This window comes from Idiotropiscis lumnitzeri, chromosome 14, assembly GCF_059441095.1.
Source record: "Idiotropiscis lumnitzeri isolate Australia: NSW breed Sydney's pygmy pipehorse chromosome 14, RoL_Ilum_1.0, whole genome shotgun sequence".
Classification (NCBI taxonomy): domain Eukaryota; kingdom Metazoa; phylum Chordata; class Actinopteri; order Syngnathiformes; family Syngnathidae; genus Idiotropiscis; species Idiotropiscis lumnitzeri.
Window position 1 is genome coordinate 8,114,192 of NC_142404.1, and position 18,487 is coordinate 8,132,678.

General features: G+C 43.1%; 2 protein-coding genes and 1 long non-coding RNA gene across 3 annotated transcripts in view; all 3 read left to right on the forward strand.

The window, feature by feature from the left end:
* The window catches only part of bcor (BCL6 corepressor), a 52,545-nt gene extending 42,851 nt beyond the window's left edge, over positions 1-9,694 (forward strand). The window contains exons 10-14 of the mRNA XM_088315248.1: positions 3,266-3,432; positions 4,113-4,258; positions 6,159-6,236; positions 7,486-7,639; positions 8,656-9,694. Coding sequence (XP_088171374.1) covers positions 3,266-3,432; positions 4,113-4,258; positions 6,159-6,236; positions 7,486-7,639; positions 8,656-9,010 — 900 coding nt within the window. The 3' untranslated portion in view covers positions 9,011-9,694. The remainder of the gene's footprint in view (positions 1-3,265; positions 3,433-4,112; positions 4,259-6,158; positions 6,237-7,485; positions 7,640-8,655) is intronic.
* A 1,446-nt stretch (positions 9,695-11,140) lies between these two features.
* atp6ap2 (ATPase H+ transporting accessory protein 2) lies at positions 11,141-16,360 on the forward strand. The gene is made up of 9 exons (XM_088314237.1): positions 11,141-11,289; positions 12,622-12,752; positions 13,183-13,311; positions 13,392-13,487; positions 13,739-13,876; positions 13,957-14,010; positions 14,491-14,640; positions 14,718-14,837; positions 15,721-16,360. The coding sequence occupies exons 1-9, from the start codon at positions 11,217-11,219 to the stop codon at positions 15,913-15,915; spliced, it is 1,086 nt and encodes a 361-aa protein (XP_088170363.1). The 5' UTR covers positions 11,141-11,216; the 3' UTR covers positions 15,916-16,360.
* A 653-nt stretch (positions 16,361-17,013) lies between these two features.
* On the forward strand, positions 17,014-18,448 carry LOC148323297 (uncharacterized). Its single transcript, XR_015846526.1, has 3 exons — positions 17,014-17,129; positions 17,529-17,618; positions 17,717-18,448. It is a non-coding gene; the product is annotated as an uncharacterized LOC148323297 (long non-coding RNA).
* The last annotated feature ends 39 nt before the right edge of the window (positions 18,449-18,487 follow it).

Genomic DNA, 18,487 nt, shown 5'->3' on the forward strand with positions numbered 1-18,487 from the left:
CATGTCTGATTTTCTCTCCTCAAGCCGACGTACGAGCGAAGCTGGATTGCATTTTAAGTACCCGGTGCATTTATAATCGGCAAAACTGGGGAATTGCGGTGATTTGGACTGTTTGCCTGAGGAGATAAATACACCAAGTTTTCATGCAAAGTTGTCGGCCTCTCTAACCCATCCTCAAATTGTCACAGATGTATTAAACGGTAGCGGTAGCCTTCCAGGACGCTCGCAGCAGGATGTGTCATGTTGCGTAATACTATGCTGCAATAAGCGTTAACTATTGGGACGTTTCGTTTACTTAAATTAAAAATGATAAAAAATGGATACGTACGTTTGTCAAAGAGAAAAAAAAGAATTAAAGTTTGCAACTACTGGCCTGAACTTTGTCTTTAGGTCTTTGTTTAACACAAGTCTAAAAACACAAAACTAAGACAAGTTTCGGAAAAATGAAAAGCATTATTGCATTTATCCAATGAAAACATGAAACTTAGCCAACTACTGGCCAGACATGCATATTACGTAATTTTTTACGGTCCTCGTTATTGACATTGTCTATAAACAAAACATACCAAAAACATAAAAGAAACAAAGTTTTTCCCTTACAGTTTGGATTCGCTAGCTTGACGTGTACACATGTCAGAAATGTATCGGGATTTATTAGCTGTGCTGACCATTTAAAACAATTTTTTCCATATAAAAAAATTATATCAATAGGCGTTCTTTGGTTCTGTATAGAGTAGCGTTTCTACTGCAGCAACGTAACCTAAATTTGTTTTCAACTCGGAACTCACCGTCGTCTATAACTAACCAAAACTAATTAAATAGTAAAGGTATAATTAAAGTAAATATTTTTTGAAAAACACTTGGCCATAAATATGAAGTAATGAAATGGAAAACCATATGAAAGGCATTAATTGAGTGTGCCTTCTTATGCCGCGTATTCTAACTTCGAAATGTCATACGAAAGAATACCGAGGCTGCCAATAAAGGATTAGCTTTGTTGCCAGACCTGCTGCCTCTCAATTTATATGCTGCAGTTCTTCGTTGAATTTTTTTCCCATCTTCATAGTAGTCTATGACTCGCAAGCGCCAAAGTCCTTCTTCCGAGCAAACTCGGAATGCAGCCTTGGCCGCTGATGTAAGAGGATGTTATATGCAGAGGTGGGCACAGATGACGCTAACCGTCTCTTGAATTAATGAGCTTTATGCAGTTGGGATTGTCGCGCATTAGCCGCTAGCTTGCTAGCCTGGCTGCTCAAGTATCGTCACATTAACGATACGCAAACCTCAGGCTTTTTTTACTTCATTTTTTTATAGTTTGTTTCTCTATTGTTTATTATAGTTGTTTTTCAGAGGGGGTGTATTTTTTTGCAAATCTGTATTATACTCGGGAGAGGTGATTAACCATCTCTGACTTTATTAGCAAAAACATTCAAGCGTTCCGGGCATGTGGCCATGCTCCCTTAGACCGAATATCAGCTACCCTAGCGTCGCCGAAAGAGCGCGCACACACAAACATCTGCTTGTATGCGTGGCGCGTAGCAGGGCCGCGCTGCAAGGGGTTAAATGTCTGAGTGATGCATTGATTGCAGGCGAGCGCAGGGAAGCATTCTAGAGAGGGAGATTAGAGGACGGAGGGAAAGCGGCGGTGGAGGAGGAAGGGGGGCTGCTGGGAAGGGATGTGTGTGTGTGCGCGCCTCATTATACTGCGGAGACGTGTGTGTGCGTGTATCTGGCGGGAAGCCGGGGCTCTCGTGCTAAGCTCCTCGCTCTCTCCCAGCGATATTAAACACGGCTCCAGAGGTTTAGCGCTACACCTCCTCCACAGCCACACATACATGCAACGCACGCTCATCAGCAGCACGTAAACACACACACACACACACACACACAAGCAAGCTGCATATCAGCGCTGTCGTCGTCAAACTTGCGCGTATACACGTGCACACACGCACACACACGTGGAATCCCCAGAGGGGAGCTTCGGCACAGCGCTCCTGAATCTCTCTCCAGCAGGCAAACGGAATTCTGGCAGCGGGTGAAAACCAGTTGGCGCGTCACTCCCGCCTCGCTCACGAACGCACAAATGCACCCCCCCCCAAACCCCCACCTTCCCCCCTTTACTCTCACACTTTTTCTTGCACACACTTGTTCACTTCTCCACTTTTCTCGGTATCGCTCTCCCTCCCCCCTTCCACGGCCCGGATCGTCCTTTAAATCACTCTTATCGCAGCACAGACACACACACACACACACGCACACATTTTGGACCGCCACCCACGACAAGCCCACCCTTTCATCTCTTGTTATTGTCAGCTGCGGCCCAGCGGACGGCCCCGGCAGATCTCATCCGCAGACTCATTAATCTGTCATCTGTCGGGGTGTTGCCTTCGCCGCCGCGGCCCTCCTTCCGCCCGCTCCATTCCCCCGCCAGTCAAGTCTGCCCCCCTCCTCCGCCTCCCCTTCTCCTTCCGTCCCTCCAGCCGCCCTTTCGCGCAAATGGGGAGCGAGCGAGATAAACACTTGGAGCAGCTGGAGGGCGAGAATTAGCATAGAAATGGAAGTTTGGAGTCATTCCCCAGGTTCACAGGAGGGAGGTCTCAGCGGCGGGCTGTTAGAGGGACAGCGCCTAAATGCCGGCTTTTAGGCGCATATATGCATGCACCTGGGTGACATAATTAAAACCCTCATTTAGAAAAATCCAGATAAATGCGTCAGTTGTTTTGCATTTCGACGCTGACATTCTTATCAGAACAGAACGCTCTCCCTCCTTCCCCACCCTTTCTCGCCATTTCCTCCGTTTAGTAGCAGCAGACACCGCGGCGGTCCAATAAAAACCAGCCCCGTCTATTTTTCTGCTGGATGCCGGCTGTCGCGGCCTCAAGACCAGAGAAAACATTTCCAGCTCTCGAGTGCTTCCATCAAATCTCTTTGTTCCGCTTCCATTACGCCACGCTCGCTGCCCGGGCCCGCTGCGACTGTCTCCGCACGCGCGCACGCCTTCGGAATCTGGCAGGCGACACGTCGTTGAGTCATACGCGGTCTCCTGGCCTCGTTCGCCGCCAGCTGCAGCATTATGGAGCGTTTGTGTGCGAGTTTTATGTTAGTCCGGCGCAGGAACACGCTCATTTCCCCTTCCCCCTCCTCCCTCTTCCCCTAATTTGGCCGCCACAGGAAACTTTATATGCTAGAAGCCGTCTGTCTTTGTACGCCTCTGTTGTTTTTCCCTCCCGTACTGAGCCATCGCGCTTGTGTTGGCTCCCTACAGGAGGTGGTGCTCTACTGCCTGGAGAACCGAGTGTGCGAGGTGAACCACCGAGACTACGCCGGCTACTGCGCCCTTCACGAGGCCTGCGCCCGCGGCTGGCTCAACATCGTCCAGCACCTGCTGGACTACGGCGCCGACATTAATTGCAGCGCGCAGGATGGCACCAGGTACGTCAGCAGAAACCTGACCCATGACGCTGGCTCAAACAAATGTGCAATACGAACATGTGGCCTCCTTAGCATGCGCCAGTGGGCTGTCGAGGCTTACTCAGGTCACCTAACGCGTCACTTGCATGATGGATTTGATCACTTCTTGCCAAGAGCGTCATTGTGACACACCAGCTCCGCAGGTTGCAACTTGAAGCTGGCAATATGATATTCCCTCAGTGACTTTGTTCGCTATCCGAAATGTTAGTGAAGCGAAGCGGCGTTTTAAAAATCAGTCGAAAATGCAATAAATCTGTTTCAGCCCCAGAACCAACTTCCCTTCACATACAGGAAAAGCGAGAAACCTGAGTGTTCTACTTGAATGCTGCTTGTTAATGACCCGAAGCCATAGTTCATGTAGCGATATTTATCTGGAAATTTTAGTTGTGAACCGAAGTTCCTCTGTGTTCCCCTGTGAACGCCAGTCCCTTTTTTGTTTTTTTTTCTAAAAGATCCTTCTTCCAATCTCATCATGGGCAAAAGATGGTGTATTTTAATCTAACATATTTTCTTTTGTCAGAGGTGATGCAACTTTAATTTGGCAACTTCCCCACTAGGCAGCGCGACTACACTTTAATCTGCTTTTACCAAAATGAGATGCATACACAAGTTACTTAAAATGATTGCGTATGCATTTGCAGACCCATCCACGACGCAGTGGAGAATGACCACCTTGACGTGGTGCGCGTCCTGCTGTCCTACGGCGCCGACCCCACCTTGGCAACGTACTCTGGCCGAGGCCTCCTCAAAATGACCCACAGTGACATCATGGAACGCTTCCTCACCGGTAAGCTATTTTTTTCCTGGCTGTTCTTCCCTCGTCATCACTGAAGCGTGTGACTTATATTACAGGATGTTCATTTCTACCAAGTGGTACAGTTAATTTCAGATCGCCACAGTACAGTTCGGAACAATTAACTCTGATCTGTCTTGAGTTTCCGTTGCTGGGTGTGGAGGTGGGATGGTAACATCTGCTCCATTTACATAAACAGAGGGTGGGCGGCATGGCTCAGGTGGTCCAGTGGTCCAAAAGCTGTGGGTTTGATCCAGAGCCCCCATAAGCAAGATTCTGAAACTTAAGTTTTTCCACATGCTGCATCATCACTAGGTGAATGTGGACTCCCATTTTGCATTGAAGTAGTCTAACGATGTAAGCAGCCAATTCTATAGACACATTTTAGTTTTGGTTGTGAAATAGTAGTCAAGGTAGGACAGGAGAGAAAATGGGTAAGGAGTGGTTAATGGGTGGTTTTGGGTGGTACATGCAGGTGATGTGGGTTCAAGAGTTAAAGCAGCCGTTGAGCAGCAGTCAGTCGCCGAAGGCCCCGTTCCTGTTTGCGGCTCTTTCAGCGCCTCGACCTCTGCGCAACCTGTTGCTCCGTGTCCCGCTTCGCAAATCCTCACCCGCTGCTCCCCCGCTCCACATTTTCCACCCCGCGCTCGCCTCCGGCCGTCAGCAGACGTGTCAGCCGCTGTCAGCCCATCTCTCCCCTCCGGCGGCCCCCTCTTCTCCCCTCCCTCGACCACCTGTTAGACAAGGGAGTTTGAGCCCGCAGGAGTGCGTGCTGTTGCCTCTGAGCTCCTCTATCTGGTTACTTAGCAACGGCAACTGTGTTTGCTCAGCGTACGTGAGGAAATGGGCTTCGCTCCGGCCCGGAGACTTTGCTTTTGTAGTGCGTGTTCGGGCCCGTGTGTGCCTCTCCCAGGTAACTTGAGATGTGGAGAATGGGACTCAGCTGCATAATGTCAGGTTGGACTCATTAAAATTGATTTAATTGGGGCGAACGCAAGAGAAAACGTGAAGCTGTGGCTGGTACGTACTTGAAGCGATATATCAAGGTGAAGGGAACCTTTTTCCTATCAGCTTTCAAAAGAAATAAATGTTAAAATGGAACATAAGTTCATCATTTATTTGTTTTGAGCATTCGTGTGCTAAATGTTTTGGCGCTTTTTATAAATGGATCAAAATGCTCTCTCTGGGCCAAATATGGTCCGCAGGCCACGGGTTCGTCACCCCTCTTTATATAGAGGCGGCTACAAAAAGGTGGTGTTGAACTTTGATAAGAGCGTGGACACGTAGATCGATGCCTCACGGTAGAGCGAGTGAGAGCGAGCGAGCGAGCGAGCGAGGGGGAGAGCGAGCGATGGCCGCCCTCCCTCCACCTGGTCCCACTCATCTGGAGGCCGTTAATCCCTCCAAACACACGCCAGACGCCCCACGCCTCAGCGCTGGCACAAAGCCCGGCTCTGATTCGCCGAATGTGTGTGCGTGCGTGTGTTTGTGTGTATGTGCTGAACACACACTTTGCTCTCGCCGCGTGTGCTTATCCAGCGCTCTCGCCGTTTGTGTGTGTGTGTGTGCGCGCCAGCAAAACTGTGTGTGGTTCTTGTTCCTGGCAGCCGTCTGCAGCCCCGCTCTGAACTGAGCCAGCTTTAACCCAGCAGAGACAGTCGCTCCCTCCCCCGTGGTGAAGCTGCTGGCCCCTGACCATTAGCCCCCCCTCCCCCTCCCCGCCCGCCTCTGCTCCACCACTCCACACTCCCCTAACACGTCCTCTCTTCCCTCCTCCTCTTTTACTGCCGTTTATCCATTCGCCGCTCTTGTCTCCAAGGGCAATTGTTTGCCTCGTTGCCTGTCCCTCTGGGCTCCGGCTGGTGAGTCACATGCTTCGCTCCTCTCTCCATAGATTATTTTGCTGACCTTCAGGGCCGCGCAGATGACGACCCCGGAGTTTATTGGGAATTCTACGGCAGCGCGGTGTGTGGTGAGTACTGATCACAACGATCCCTTTATAGCTGCCTGTGGAAGACCATTTCCCCCCTCTCTTTTTCCTAATGCTGCTGTTCTGTACTGACGCGGAAATGGGGCGACCGAGTAGATCCGGCAATTTTCTGCCTTCGGAACTTAAATGACAGCAGTAACAGAAGCCCCTTTCACACTGGCTGTCAAAGCTTGTATATATCTGATGAGGTTCTTAGACAGCGCACACATGCAATTTGGGCGACTAATTCAATTTAAAGATTTTCTGGTTTCGTGAACAGTATCAGAGTTGTAGCATCAGCCATATTTATGTTGCCTTCAAAGCCAACATTTTTCAACCGTTGCTTTTCTATATACATCCTTTATTCACTATTTTTGTGCTCTTTATGAAATGCCCTAAGTTGCCACAAGATAGCTAAAACCCTGTCTAACAGAAAAGCATTGCTTTGGTGCCATCTTGTGGCAGATTGATGTCAAGGGACTTGAGTTTATTTTCGACAGGCAGAAGCCCCCCCCAAAAAAGTCAGGCATGAGTGAGTAAAGATACCACATATCATATCACGTCTATACCAGGCCTTATTTTAACGTATTTGGTACTCGTGAAGGCTGCCGATATAAGGCAAAAAAAATTCAATAAAGTTCTCCTCGGTAATAGTATTGCGGCAGTTTGACACATCAGCAAACTATCTGTTGCGTCACAAAGGAAGTTCTTTGCTCACATTTTTTGTCATTGTGTTCAATGAAATTTTATTTATCAAAAGTATGAGAGGTATTGGAATCAGTACTCGTTATTGCAGCATACTCAGTGACTACGCAAATGAGTAGCGGTCTGAAAAAAGAGTGGTATGAACGTCCCTAAAAAAGGTAGTGCGTTAGTGCCCTCTTGTGGAATTTTTTGGTAATTTTATATGGGTGGGAGGGTGTCAGTTCCTCTAATCTTTTGCTGTCTGCAGAAGGCCTGGCTCCCTATTATTGAACTCACACAGTCGATCTGACATGTTCCCGTCTTTTGTAGTAGTATCACAGTTGTAACCGAAGCCCCTGTCGCAATCCCTGTAAAAGTCGGCCTTATCTTTTTTCATTGTTTTTTTTTTCATCTACATGTGTTGTGACGTGTGTGTGTGTGATATCTTGCTTGGCTGAGTTTTGTGTAAAATGTGAAGGCGAGTCGCCTGTGATGCTGCCCTTCACCGAAGCTTTTCTATGGAAAAGTGCGCCAAGACATCCGCTCACGTCCGTTTTGCGACTTTCAGAGTCTGTTGAGGAGGGCGGAGCCTATGACATCCTGGCCGACCCGCCGGGCCCTGACGACGATGACGAGGATAATAAGAAGGAGGTGTTTGAGTTTGAGTTCTCCGACCGGCCCCTGCTGCCGTGCTACAACATCCAGGTGTCCGTCTCTCATGGGTGAGCGTCCCGCCATTCCCAAGTGTTGGGAATAATGCAGTACTTTTTGCCGTAACGCAGAAACACAATTTGGAACGCACGTTACAATGCAATTTCATCTCGTCGTGAGCAGATGTCTTATTGTTGGACATCTCCACTTTTTGGACATCTTTAAAAAGTTTCCAACCAGGAATTGGCTCATTCTTTGTGCGGTTGGGATGTTCTGCACGAGTATACAGTCACTGGTCAGCTGATGAGTCACTGTTCATGCAGACATTGGGTCGTTTACTTGTCAATCATTATACGCAGCACTTGGATTGGTTGTGATGTCACTCTGATTGTGTTTATCATTACACGCATAACCAGTGATTAGTCTGTTTATGTGCATCTGCTGTAAGATTGAAAGTCTGATCTTTTTCACAACTGACTTTTTATTTTGATTTTAATCTGTGACCATTAAAATTAAGTTTGTTTCTTTTTTGGACCAAACATTGATTTTTCACAAATAAAAGATGACCTTCATTTTTAAAATAATCCTTAAATCACAACATATTTTCAGACTTTGAAAAAAACAATTAAAAATTTTGAATTTAAGAATAGAATTATTTCATTGTATAAAGTTGTAAATTATAAATGTAATTTGCATAAATAAAATTAAATGCAATAAGTTAAAATAACTATGCTAATTTTAAGTTAACTTTAAAATTAAAAAAGATCATTACAAATATTGTTAGAAAGTAAAAATTTTTTATTTGAACTCACAGTTTAATACATTTTAAATGTAAATTATGTTTGAATTTATTTTTTAAAAATTATAGTTAGTGTTATCATGATGATGATTTGTTATTGTTTGGTCACAGGTCATGAAGGCCACCTTCTGCTGTTTGTTGGAAGTAAATCCAAATAGTGCAGAAGTAGTGTAATGCAAAATGTTGCATATTAAATGACTTTCAAATGATATGGACTAGTCAAACAAATAGCTACAAGTTGTCATTTCTCATCCGTGATAAATGTTCTCTTTCTTTCCTCCCTCTCAGGCCTAGGAACTGGTTACTCCTGTCCGATGTGCTCCACCGTTTGCGCATGTCAGCTCGCGGCTTCCGACAGACCTTCCCCCACATGGAGGTGGTGACGGTGTCCGAGGCTGAGTTCTACCGGCAGGCCTCACTGTCGCAGCTCTTCTCTTGTCCCGAGGAGCTGGAGGGCTTCCAGCCGGACAGTAAGGAACTGTTAGACCTGGTGGAGGACAGCGCCGAACTGGCCGCTCTTCTGGGCTCCACACTGGAGTGCCTGGACGACAGCTGGGAGCAGGCCAGGGACAAACTAAAGGACAGGATCAAGGCAGCAGGCCAGGTGGGCCTCATCCTTAACCCGGCTCACAACAAGCACTGACCTTCTTCACCCTCTCGGCCTGCGGTTGGCTTTCCGGTCCGTTGGGAGTTGGTATGATGCCTGGAGTTCCCCTCCTGGCACTGTACATAGAAACTTTTGGACCTGCTGGCTGACCCGGCCTGTGTTAGCTTAGCCATACGCTTGACTTTCAATAACTGACGGTTGTATTTTTTATAAATTAATATATGTACAAATAAATATAAATAAATATATGTATGTACATATACATATGTGTGTGTGGGGGGGGGGGTGTGTGTGCGTGTGTGTACATAAAAGTTTGTCTTCTTTCTGATCACCGGACGGCACGTGAGCGCAGCACATTGTGCATGTGTGCTATTGAATGTGCTATTTGAGTTCACAGGGAGCACATTATGTAAAATTATTTTTGTTGTATCTTTTTGTTTTTCGTTTTGTAATGTTGAAATTGTGCTTCCTGTCCAGTCTGTAATTTAACACGCGGAGCTACAGCGTTGATTGTATAATAAAGTTTTATTGTAATACTGATCTTCACCCTTTGGCAAAGAGCTTGTGTATATATCTAACAGTGAGGCTACTGCAGTAAATCAAACTTTTTTTTGGGTGTTCATTTTGTTTTGTTTTAACTTTGTAATTAAAATATCTCCTAATTTGTATTTATATTTTACAAAAAGAAGTTGCTTTAAAAAAATAAATATACAAACTGCAAGATGAAATGTGCGTGCTGCTCCTTTAATTGTGAGGTTATGTTTAGCGTTGGAGGGACTAAATGGAACAAAATGAATTGGGTGTCAATGTCAAATTAAACCGTTTAGCCAAATTGTCCGCGACGACACAATCCTACATTGCCATCTTTAGGAATACGTTTGTATTGTCGCCAGCTGCACTTTGTCTTGGCACCCACCCCAGCCGACAGCAAGCGATTTAGAGCAGACCTGCAGCGCCGCCAAATGTCAAAACTGGTAATTGCACGATACAGATACACTCGTTACGACTCACCCTATTCGCACGGTTGCATCGTGTCAAAAACGCCTCTATCAATGCACTTTTTAATCAAATGGAATTGGTTTTCTTCTATTTTCTTGATTACTTCACTTCTTTTTATTGATTTTAATGACACATGGAAACGTGCCTCGACCTTCGCATTAGCATTTTTCAAGGATAATTTTACGTTTCACAATTTAGAGGATTAACTAGATAAGACTTAACGTAATTTAGCACACAGGGTAGAAATTGACTTAATATAGCAGCAATATATAATTTAGTGCGAATGTATTTCGGTTTGTTTACAAAGTTAACACAGCAACATTGTGTTAGAGCTATGCCACCTAAGTTTCATTGTACAGAAAATACAGCAAGTAAGTGACCTTGGTGTCTTAATATGTCTGTGACATGCTATCGTCAAAATATCTTAAGACCAGCATTTTCTAGATCAGGGGGTCACCAACCTTTTTGAAACTGACAGCTACTTCTTGGCTGACAAATTTGCTCAAATTCTCTTCAATTGTTTATGAATAATAACTATCCATCCATTATCTGTACTGCTTCTCCTCACAAGGGTCGCGGGGGGTGCTGGAGCCTATCCTAGCTATCTTCCGGCAGTAGGCTGGGTACACCCTGAACCGGTTTGAATAATAAGTAATTATTAATAATATACGTGAAAACACTGATCAGTGATTTCGTGCAATAATTATCGACAATTATTAAAGAAGGTAGGAAATAAGTATTACTATGCAACACTTTTATTTCTCTATCTTTGCAAGATTTACATTAAAAATTATAACTTCCTACAACAATCCAAGGAAATTGGAAAGTACATAATACGTATGACATACAGTATAATATTAACGTGCAAAACAAAAGAGGGCCAAAGACAAGTCTGTTAGTAACATGAATACTTCGACTGTAACCCGAAAATTATTTCACACGCCCAAATTTCTCACAATTCTTGTGCATTGATGAGCCTCCATGAGGGAGAAACAAGGAACACTGATGCTTCATTTGCAGAAGGCTTATTTACTTAATTATACAGAGTTTAATAACATATCACGATATGATATAATCGAAAATATTAGACTAAATAGAATAAACAACTAGGCCTATCGTATTTTAAATTCGTCCCAAACCAAAAACGCTGTTGGTACGCATGCGCCGTTGGATTTTCGGTACCACGTGTCAGATGTGACGTTTTTGATCATGTGATCTCTGCTGGAAGCAAAGAGAAGGAAAGATGTCGCCAACTAGCTGGCCGAGGATGCAGGCTTTGTTCCCCGCCGTGTTCGTCCTCGTCCTCTGCATGACCGGTACTAATTATAAGATGACAGAAGCAATCAGTTGTTTACTTTAAACGGATTTGCTCTTGGTTTAGTGCAATGTTACTAAATCGTGCCGTCAATGTGTTAGCAGATCTCATTTGGCTAACCGTGCTCGTGACGATAGCGTCATCGATGTGCTCATTCATTTCATTCTACTTTCTATTTAAATTTATGTGATTCATCTCGGCGATGTTTCCCATCTTTATATGTTGTATGTGTGTGTATATATATTATATTTATCTGGCTGGTTTTTACTCGCTTAATCGGCTAAATGGAACATACCATATTCCATTATTACGAGAAGTGTATCACCTTAGTATTCAGTAAAAGAACAATTCACCCTTCCTAAGTGCGTCTCATAGTTGTTTTAATTGGCAATAATACACCATGGTTGGGAAAAGTTTATTATATATATTATACTTTGCAGTAGTTATTTAGATCGGGAGTCATGTGACAGGTCACGGAACGGGGAAGTTCCCCGCAGTCTTTCCGTCACGGGTTTCTGGCTTGTGTGATTACCGAAAATGTTATTTTTTTTATTGAACGTTTAATACAAATTACATGTTGCGTCATTTTGATTCAAATGACACATTATGCATTTTCTTCATATTTCATTTCTTAATATGTCTGAGATGCATTCGTCAAACATACCACAAAAGGATCAAGAATTATATCATACTTTACACATCGTCTTGCTTATCTTGAAATGAGCCCGTTTTAAGAAGCTCATGCAAATGAAGCATTGTACACATCACCCATATTGCTGCACCAGCGCCAAATTCAGCTTTCGTTAATTACAATAATTCCTATTTGCATGAGCAGAGCTGGCTGCCTGGTTATTGATGTTAATGTAAAAAGTGCTCATAAAGATAGTAAAAAGTCTAATGTCCCCTTCTGATTATAATGAGTACAATAAGTTAGAAAATGTAATTAAAAGGATTTTCACTCATGAACGACATCACTTCATCCACGTCACAGTTTGTATGTGGAACAACTTAACTTTTGGTGTAGGCACCATTAGGCTCGTTCGGTATATGGGTGTTTCTGTATGATAATGTTTCAGACAGACTTGTCTCGTTGACACTTGAAAGTAGCTCTGAATCTTTGCCCAGCCAAGAAGATCATGCGGAGAAACTTAATGTAGAAGGGTTATCATGTCAATTAGGTTTATTATTTAACACTCCATTTTTTCCAAATATTTGTGTTCAATGAATTAAAAAGTTAATTTTCTGTTCGCCCTTTAAGATGGGGCTCATAACGTGATCTTTTCTGTCATTTAGTCTCTTATATTTCTTGCTTCCAACCTCCTCTGTCGTGCAGATGTCCGTGGAGACAGTTTGACAGTGCTGCAGGCTCCAGAGTTTGTCTCCTTCCAGAAAGGAGAGTGGCCTGTCTCTGGGGAGAAGATTCCCGACCTGGTGGCCCTAACCATGGGCTTCTCTGTGCAAGAGGTGCTTCAAACAGTCAAATCTATGCCACCATTTTAAAACCTAATTGCTCTACAGTGCAATGTTTTTGTTTTGTCTGATGTTAGAACCCCGCATCTCATAGCTGTGAGTCAGATCTCCTAAAGCAGTATGTGACCATACTGCTACAAGCGTAAGCATAGAAATTAAAACGAAATCAGATGCCAATGAATTGTGAAATGCTGGTCAATAAATACTCCGGCTGATAGTCTCATTAAATCAGTGGGAATAAAATAGGCCAACCAAACAATACTAACACTACTAAACATGGCTTAATGGGAACATGACTCCTTCGTTGACCGCTGGTCATCATTTCCAAACGCCATGAGACTAAAGCACTTGAAGGTTGTACTGTATTTTCCATAGGCATTGTCAAATGAGCCTTTTGGTTACAGTGTGTCTTGAATCCATTCAGGATCTGTCTTGGCCCGGCCTGCAGGCTGGTCCTCTGTTCCAACGTCCGCGCGCTAATGTTCTGGTAGTGGTCCGAGGAGCCGATGGCCTCGCCTTGCCTCAGAGTGTAGCCTCATATCCATTGGAGAATGTGAGTCATCCTGCACCTGGATTACAAAACAAAATTGATCTCTGGCAAGTTATAGTGAGGTTTTCCTTGTTCCTTCCCAGCCGGTGCCCTTCACTCTGGATAGTGTCGCAGAGACGGTGCACTCCCTGTTCGCTGAGGACACACCTGTCGTGCTGCAGCTCGCACCAAGTGAAGAGGTACAAAGTTGAAGACGGCTGCTTTATGGAGACTTTAATTTTAGTTTTTAAGAATTTAAAAAAATGTTTTGAATTGGACGAACACTTAGACCTACTACACGACTACTATATTTAATGTTGGTCACAGTAGAGGTGCTTGGAAAGCCAATAATATTTTGGTGGTGTTACTTGGTATAAAAGGTTTGAGAATCACTGATGTAGTTGTGACGTGCCAGGCTGCTCATTGTGTGTCCTTTTGTGTCTTCCGTTAGAGGCTGTACATGCTGGGCAAAGCCAACGCCGTGTTTGAGGATCTGCCGGTTACCTTGCAGCAGATCCGAGGCCGCCTGTCCCAAGATGGCTCCGTGCTGGCCACCCTGCCCCTCAACTCCCTCAGCAGGAACGCAGAGGTCACTTGCCATTAGCACCGCTGTTCTACTACAACACGCACCGAGCATCTTGTCTAACCGCGCTCCTGTCGTGTACGCAGGCTGATTTGCTGTTCCTCTCTGAGCTCCAAGTCCTGCATGATATCACAGCTCTGGTGAGTTGTCACTTCTGCACTTGTTTTTCTAGGGCTGAATGATTTTGAAAGAATAATGCAATTGCTATTTATTTTTTGGGGGGTTTCTGTTAAAATTATCTAAAAAAAAAACCAACCCAAAAACACATTACTATTATTATTATAAAAACAAATGTTTACACATATATAAGGTAAAGGCTAATGATGCAACTTTTTTTTATTCATTTTCATAAACCTTACAAAGTGAAAAAGATTAAGCATGTCATAGTCTTGGCCTCATTGTCTCGTGAGGCGGAAACCTCCCTGAAACATTCCATCCACCCCCACCCCTCTGCTTTTCAATACAGTAATGACCCGACAAATCGCAGACTTTTGTAATTTCCCCCTAAAAAATTGTTTTATCAAATCGCAATTGTATTGCAAATGCAATTCATAATTCTACAATCATTTTTATCTCCTCCAAACGTTCCTCTGTCTTCACGATGCGTCTTTATGTTACAGTTGCAGAGGCACAAGCATCTGGCCAAGGACCACTCTCCAGACCTTTACTCCCTGGAGCTGTCGGGCCTGGAGGAACTGAGCCGCGTATACGGACTGGACTCTCCTCAGTACCGCGATGCCATTGCCATTCTCTCCTCTGTCTTGCAGAAGGTAAAGAGGGGGAGGTGGAGGAGACTTCCCAATCATTGCTTTGGGATCCCCAACTTTTTTTTTTTTTCATTTTCTAGTTTGGAGAGGATGTGTACGGTCTCTATGGAAACAGTGCTGTGGTGGAAGTCGTGACCGTGAAAAACTTTGAGGCTCCTCTCACCAGGAAATCCCGCTCCATTTTGGAATCAAAACAGATTGTAAGTCCTTATCGTGTGCAAAACACCTTTACCTACTCGACAGAGAGTGCCAGGCATCTGTTATGTATCAGGCCTTTATTGTGGGAGAGGCCTTTATTCATACAATTTCATTTTTAGACTTAAAATCATTGATCTTTGTAGTTGGTAAAAAATAAATATATATATATATATATATATATATATATATACATATATATATGTGTGTATGTATGTATGTGTATGTATGTATGTGTATGTATATATACATGTGTATGTATGTGTATGTATATATATATATATATATATATATATATATATATATTTATATATATATATGTATGTATGTTTATATATGTATATATATATATATTTATATATATATATATATGTATGTATGTTTATATATGTATATGTATATATATGTGTATATATATGTATATGTCGTTTTCTTGGATTGGGCAGAGCTGGTACTTAGAGAGCAGGAATATTCAGAGATGGGTAAATGGAGGAAAACACCAATTTGTAGGTGTTGTGTTTTTGGTGACGGATAGCTTGAAATTGGAAATAGCTAAAAGCTGTAAAAAAAAAAATAAATAAATAAATAAAATAAAAAATAAAAAATATATATATATATACCTTGTTTTTTTTTTAAATCAAATTCATCCATTAAAAAAAATATTGACAGATTGTGTATTAAAATAATCATTAATGAGCAGCTCTCAAATTTGAAAATGTGCAGCTCGTCCATGTTCCTCAGAATCAGCAAGCTACAACCCTCATCAGAATGCCCCCAATAGTACCTACGGAGTGTAGGCTGCTTTTTGAGGACGTGGGCTGTAGTTCTCTGCCATTAAGCGCAAACATGCCGAAAACATTGATTAAAAAGGAAATATTTTTTTTGCAGAGCAACCCAGGCAGCCCTTACAACTTGGCTTACAAGTACAACTTCAACTACGCCGTGGTCTTCAACATCATACTGTGGCTGATGATTGCGCTGGCACTTGCAGTAATTGCTGTCGGTTACAACCTGTGGAACATGGACCCAGGCTACGACAGCATCATCTACAGGATGACGAACCAGAAGATCAGGATGGACTAAAAACCTGAACCTCAATGACTCCATCCATCCATCCAGCATCCCCTTGGAACCCGCTAGTCTTGTTTTGTGCTTTGTGCTTGTGACATTTAAGTAAACAGTGAGTCAGCAATTGGTTTACAACGCTGCTGTGGTAGTTGGAAGCGAATATCAACATTACAACACATCATTCCTTATTAGTAAAGCGTCTCACAAAGTTTTTGTAATGTATGGTGATGTTTTGAATGAATGCCTGAATTTGTCGTGAAAATGTTTTAAGTTAAATGTGTGTATATATTGAAAATACAAATGCAACTCTATGACAAACCTACTGTAGTCGATGTGAAAAGTTTGTTTGGAAATGTGGTTTTTGCTTCAAATAACTTGACCATTAGTTGTATGCATTGTGCAAGAATAAGAAAGTGAAGTGCACACTTGAAAAATAATGAATAAATTATTGATCACACAATCGTCCATCTGAAACTGTTTAATTTAGTGTTTTAACTATTGACAGCATTTCTCTCAATATTTATGGGATGTCAGTGCGTTTTATATTGGCACAGGTCTGCTTTGAGTGAGTTTATGACACTTCTCTTCATACGGTGGCTGAATTGTTTCCCCCACCACTAATCTACTGTAATAGCAGCAATGTCACATTTATAGTTGATATTTGTCTGAAAATGAACTTCCAGACCATGAATATCGAACGAATGAAAACGCTTATTGTGGTGGGAGCTGCCCACCTTTTGTCATATCCTAGCTGATGAACAAAATCAAACCACGCCGTAATTTAGAAATCATGGAAGTTTGGATGAATGTTTGACGGTCAGTCGTAACGAAAGTCAACCTTATATAGTTTATAGATGACTGATATGAAAACGGTTTAACGGAAGTAAACAAGCTCGCAGCATAAAACAATTCGCTTTTATCAAGCTTCATTCGCGGACAAGCGTTAGCTTTCGTCAAGACGCTATAAATGACGAGTTAGACGCGCTAGCTCGCCATTTATGGACTCTTTCCGGATTGAATACGTAATCACGTTGCGTCCACTCTGAGCCAGTTAGAGCGGAACTGGGCACTTAAAGTCCCGCCTTTATCGTCTTTCGGCGTAATTAATTGGTTGTAAATTTCTGCAACGCTTCCGGGAGTGTTGTTTGTATACGCTTTGTGAAGAGCGTAAAAGCGGAAAACTCAGCGAATAACGCAAGCTGCAAATATGGTCTGACTGATTATAAAAGGTACATTTGAGTTGTTTTGATCATAAGTGTCATTAGCTTAGCCTAACATTTTACGAAGTTGTTGTTTGAAGTTGTTTTATGTACAAACCAATCTACGGCTTGACCATTACCGTTTATAGTTTAATAGTTTTAAAGTATAATTTTTAACGCTCAAGACGTGTTTGGCAGTTTAATTAGTATTGTACATACTATGATAAAATTGTAGAACTTGTTTTATGTTTTCCATCAACGTTGCTAATGACTAATTTCAGTGTTAACTATGAAGTTATGACACAATTCTTACCTAATCAGAAACTAAAACATTTGACTTGAAGGTCAGGTCTGGTGTAACGAGAACACGGGTACTTTATATGTGAAATATAATACTATTACGACTGATAATAGTGTTTTGCATTACAGCGAGCATCTACGTGGTCAGGAAGATCAGGGCGGCCATTGCTAGGAGAGAGCAACTGGAAGAGCCCATTGTGACGCCATGTAGTGCTCTTGGTAAATGTAAACGTTTGCTGCGAAACATGTCCATCAGACACAAAATGGAAGTGTTTCCATGCATTGTTTGAGTTTCTATTTTCTACTGTTCTATTCAGCTGAAAAGAGAGCCGCACGAGCGCTTCGAGAGCCACCAGAAGCTGCAATGAAGTCTGAAAACGGTGACATCATCAGTGGGGAACCGACCTCCGAGAAGACTTTGACCGTGCAGAAATATGGATCTTGATGCTAAAACGCGACACTGGTCATTCATGAATAACCTATATATGAATTAGTTTTTATTTGTATGATAAAAACAGGGCAGCACGGTGGACGACTGGTTAGCACAATGGCTCACAGTGCAGAGGTTGTGTGTTCAACTCCGGCTCTGGCCTTCCTGTGTGGAATTTGCATCTTCTCCCTGTGCCTTGCGTGGGTTTCCTCCGGGTACTGTGGTTTCCTCCCACCTTTCAAAAACCTGCATGGCAGGTTGATTGGACACTCTAAATTGTCGCTAGGTATGAGTCTAAGCGCGGATGGTTGTTGTCTATGTGTGCCCTGGCAACCAGTTCAGGGTGTGTACCGTGACCCTTGTGAGGAGAAGCAGTACAGATAATGTATGGATGGATGATAGCGACAGATGCTGCTAACATCAATATAATGCTAATATGTCATATTCTTAAGTGAATATTCTGTAATGACCACGCTGTTCTCTTGTTCAAGCATCCTGTTCTAAATTGTTGATAATGTCTACTGCAGTATGTGAAGACTCAACTCACAAACCGCTCCAAAGAGGCTGAGCAGGTCTGATGTGTTTTGCAATGATGATATCAATAAATGTGTGAAACTAAGCCACTGTGTCATTTCATGATGTTCAGCAGGAGTGCCCA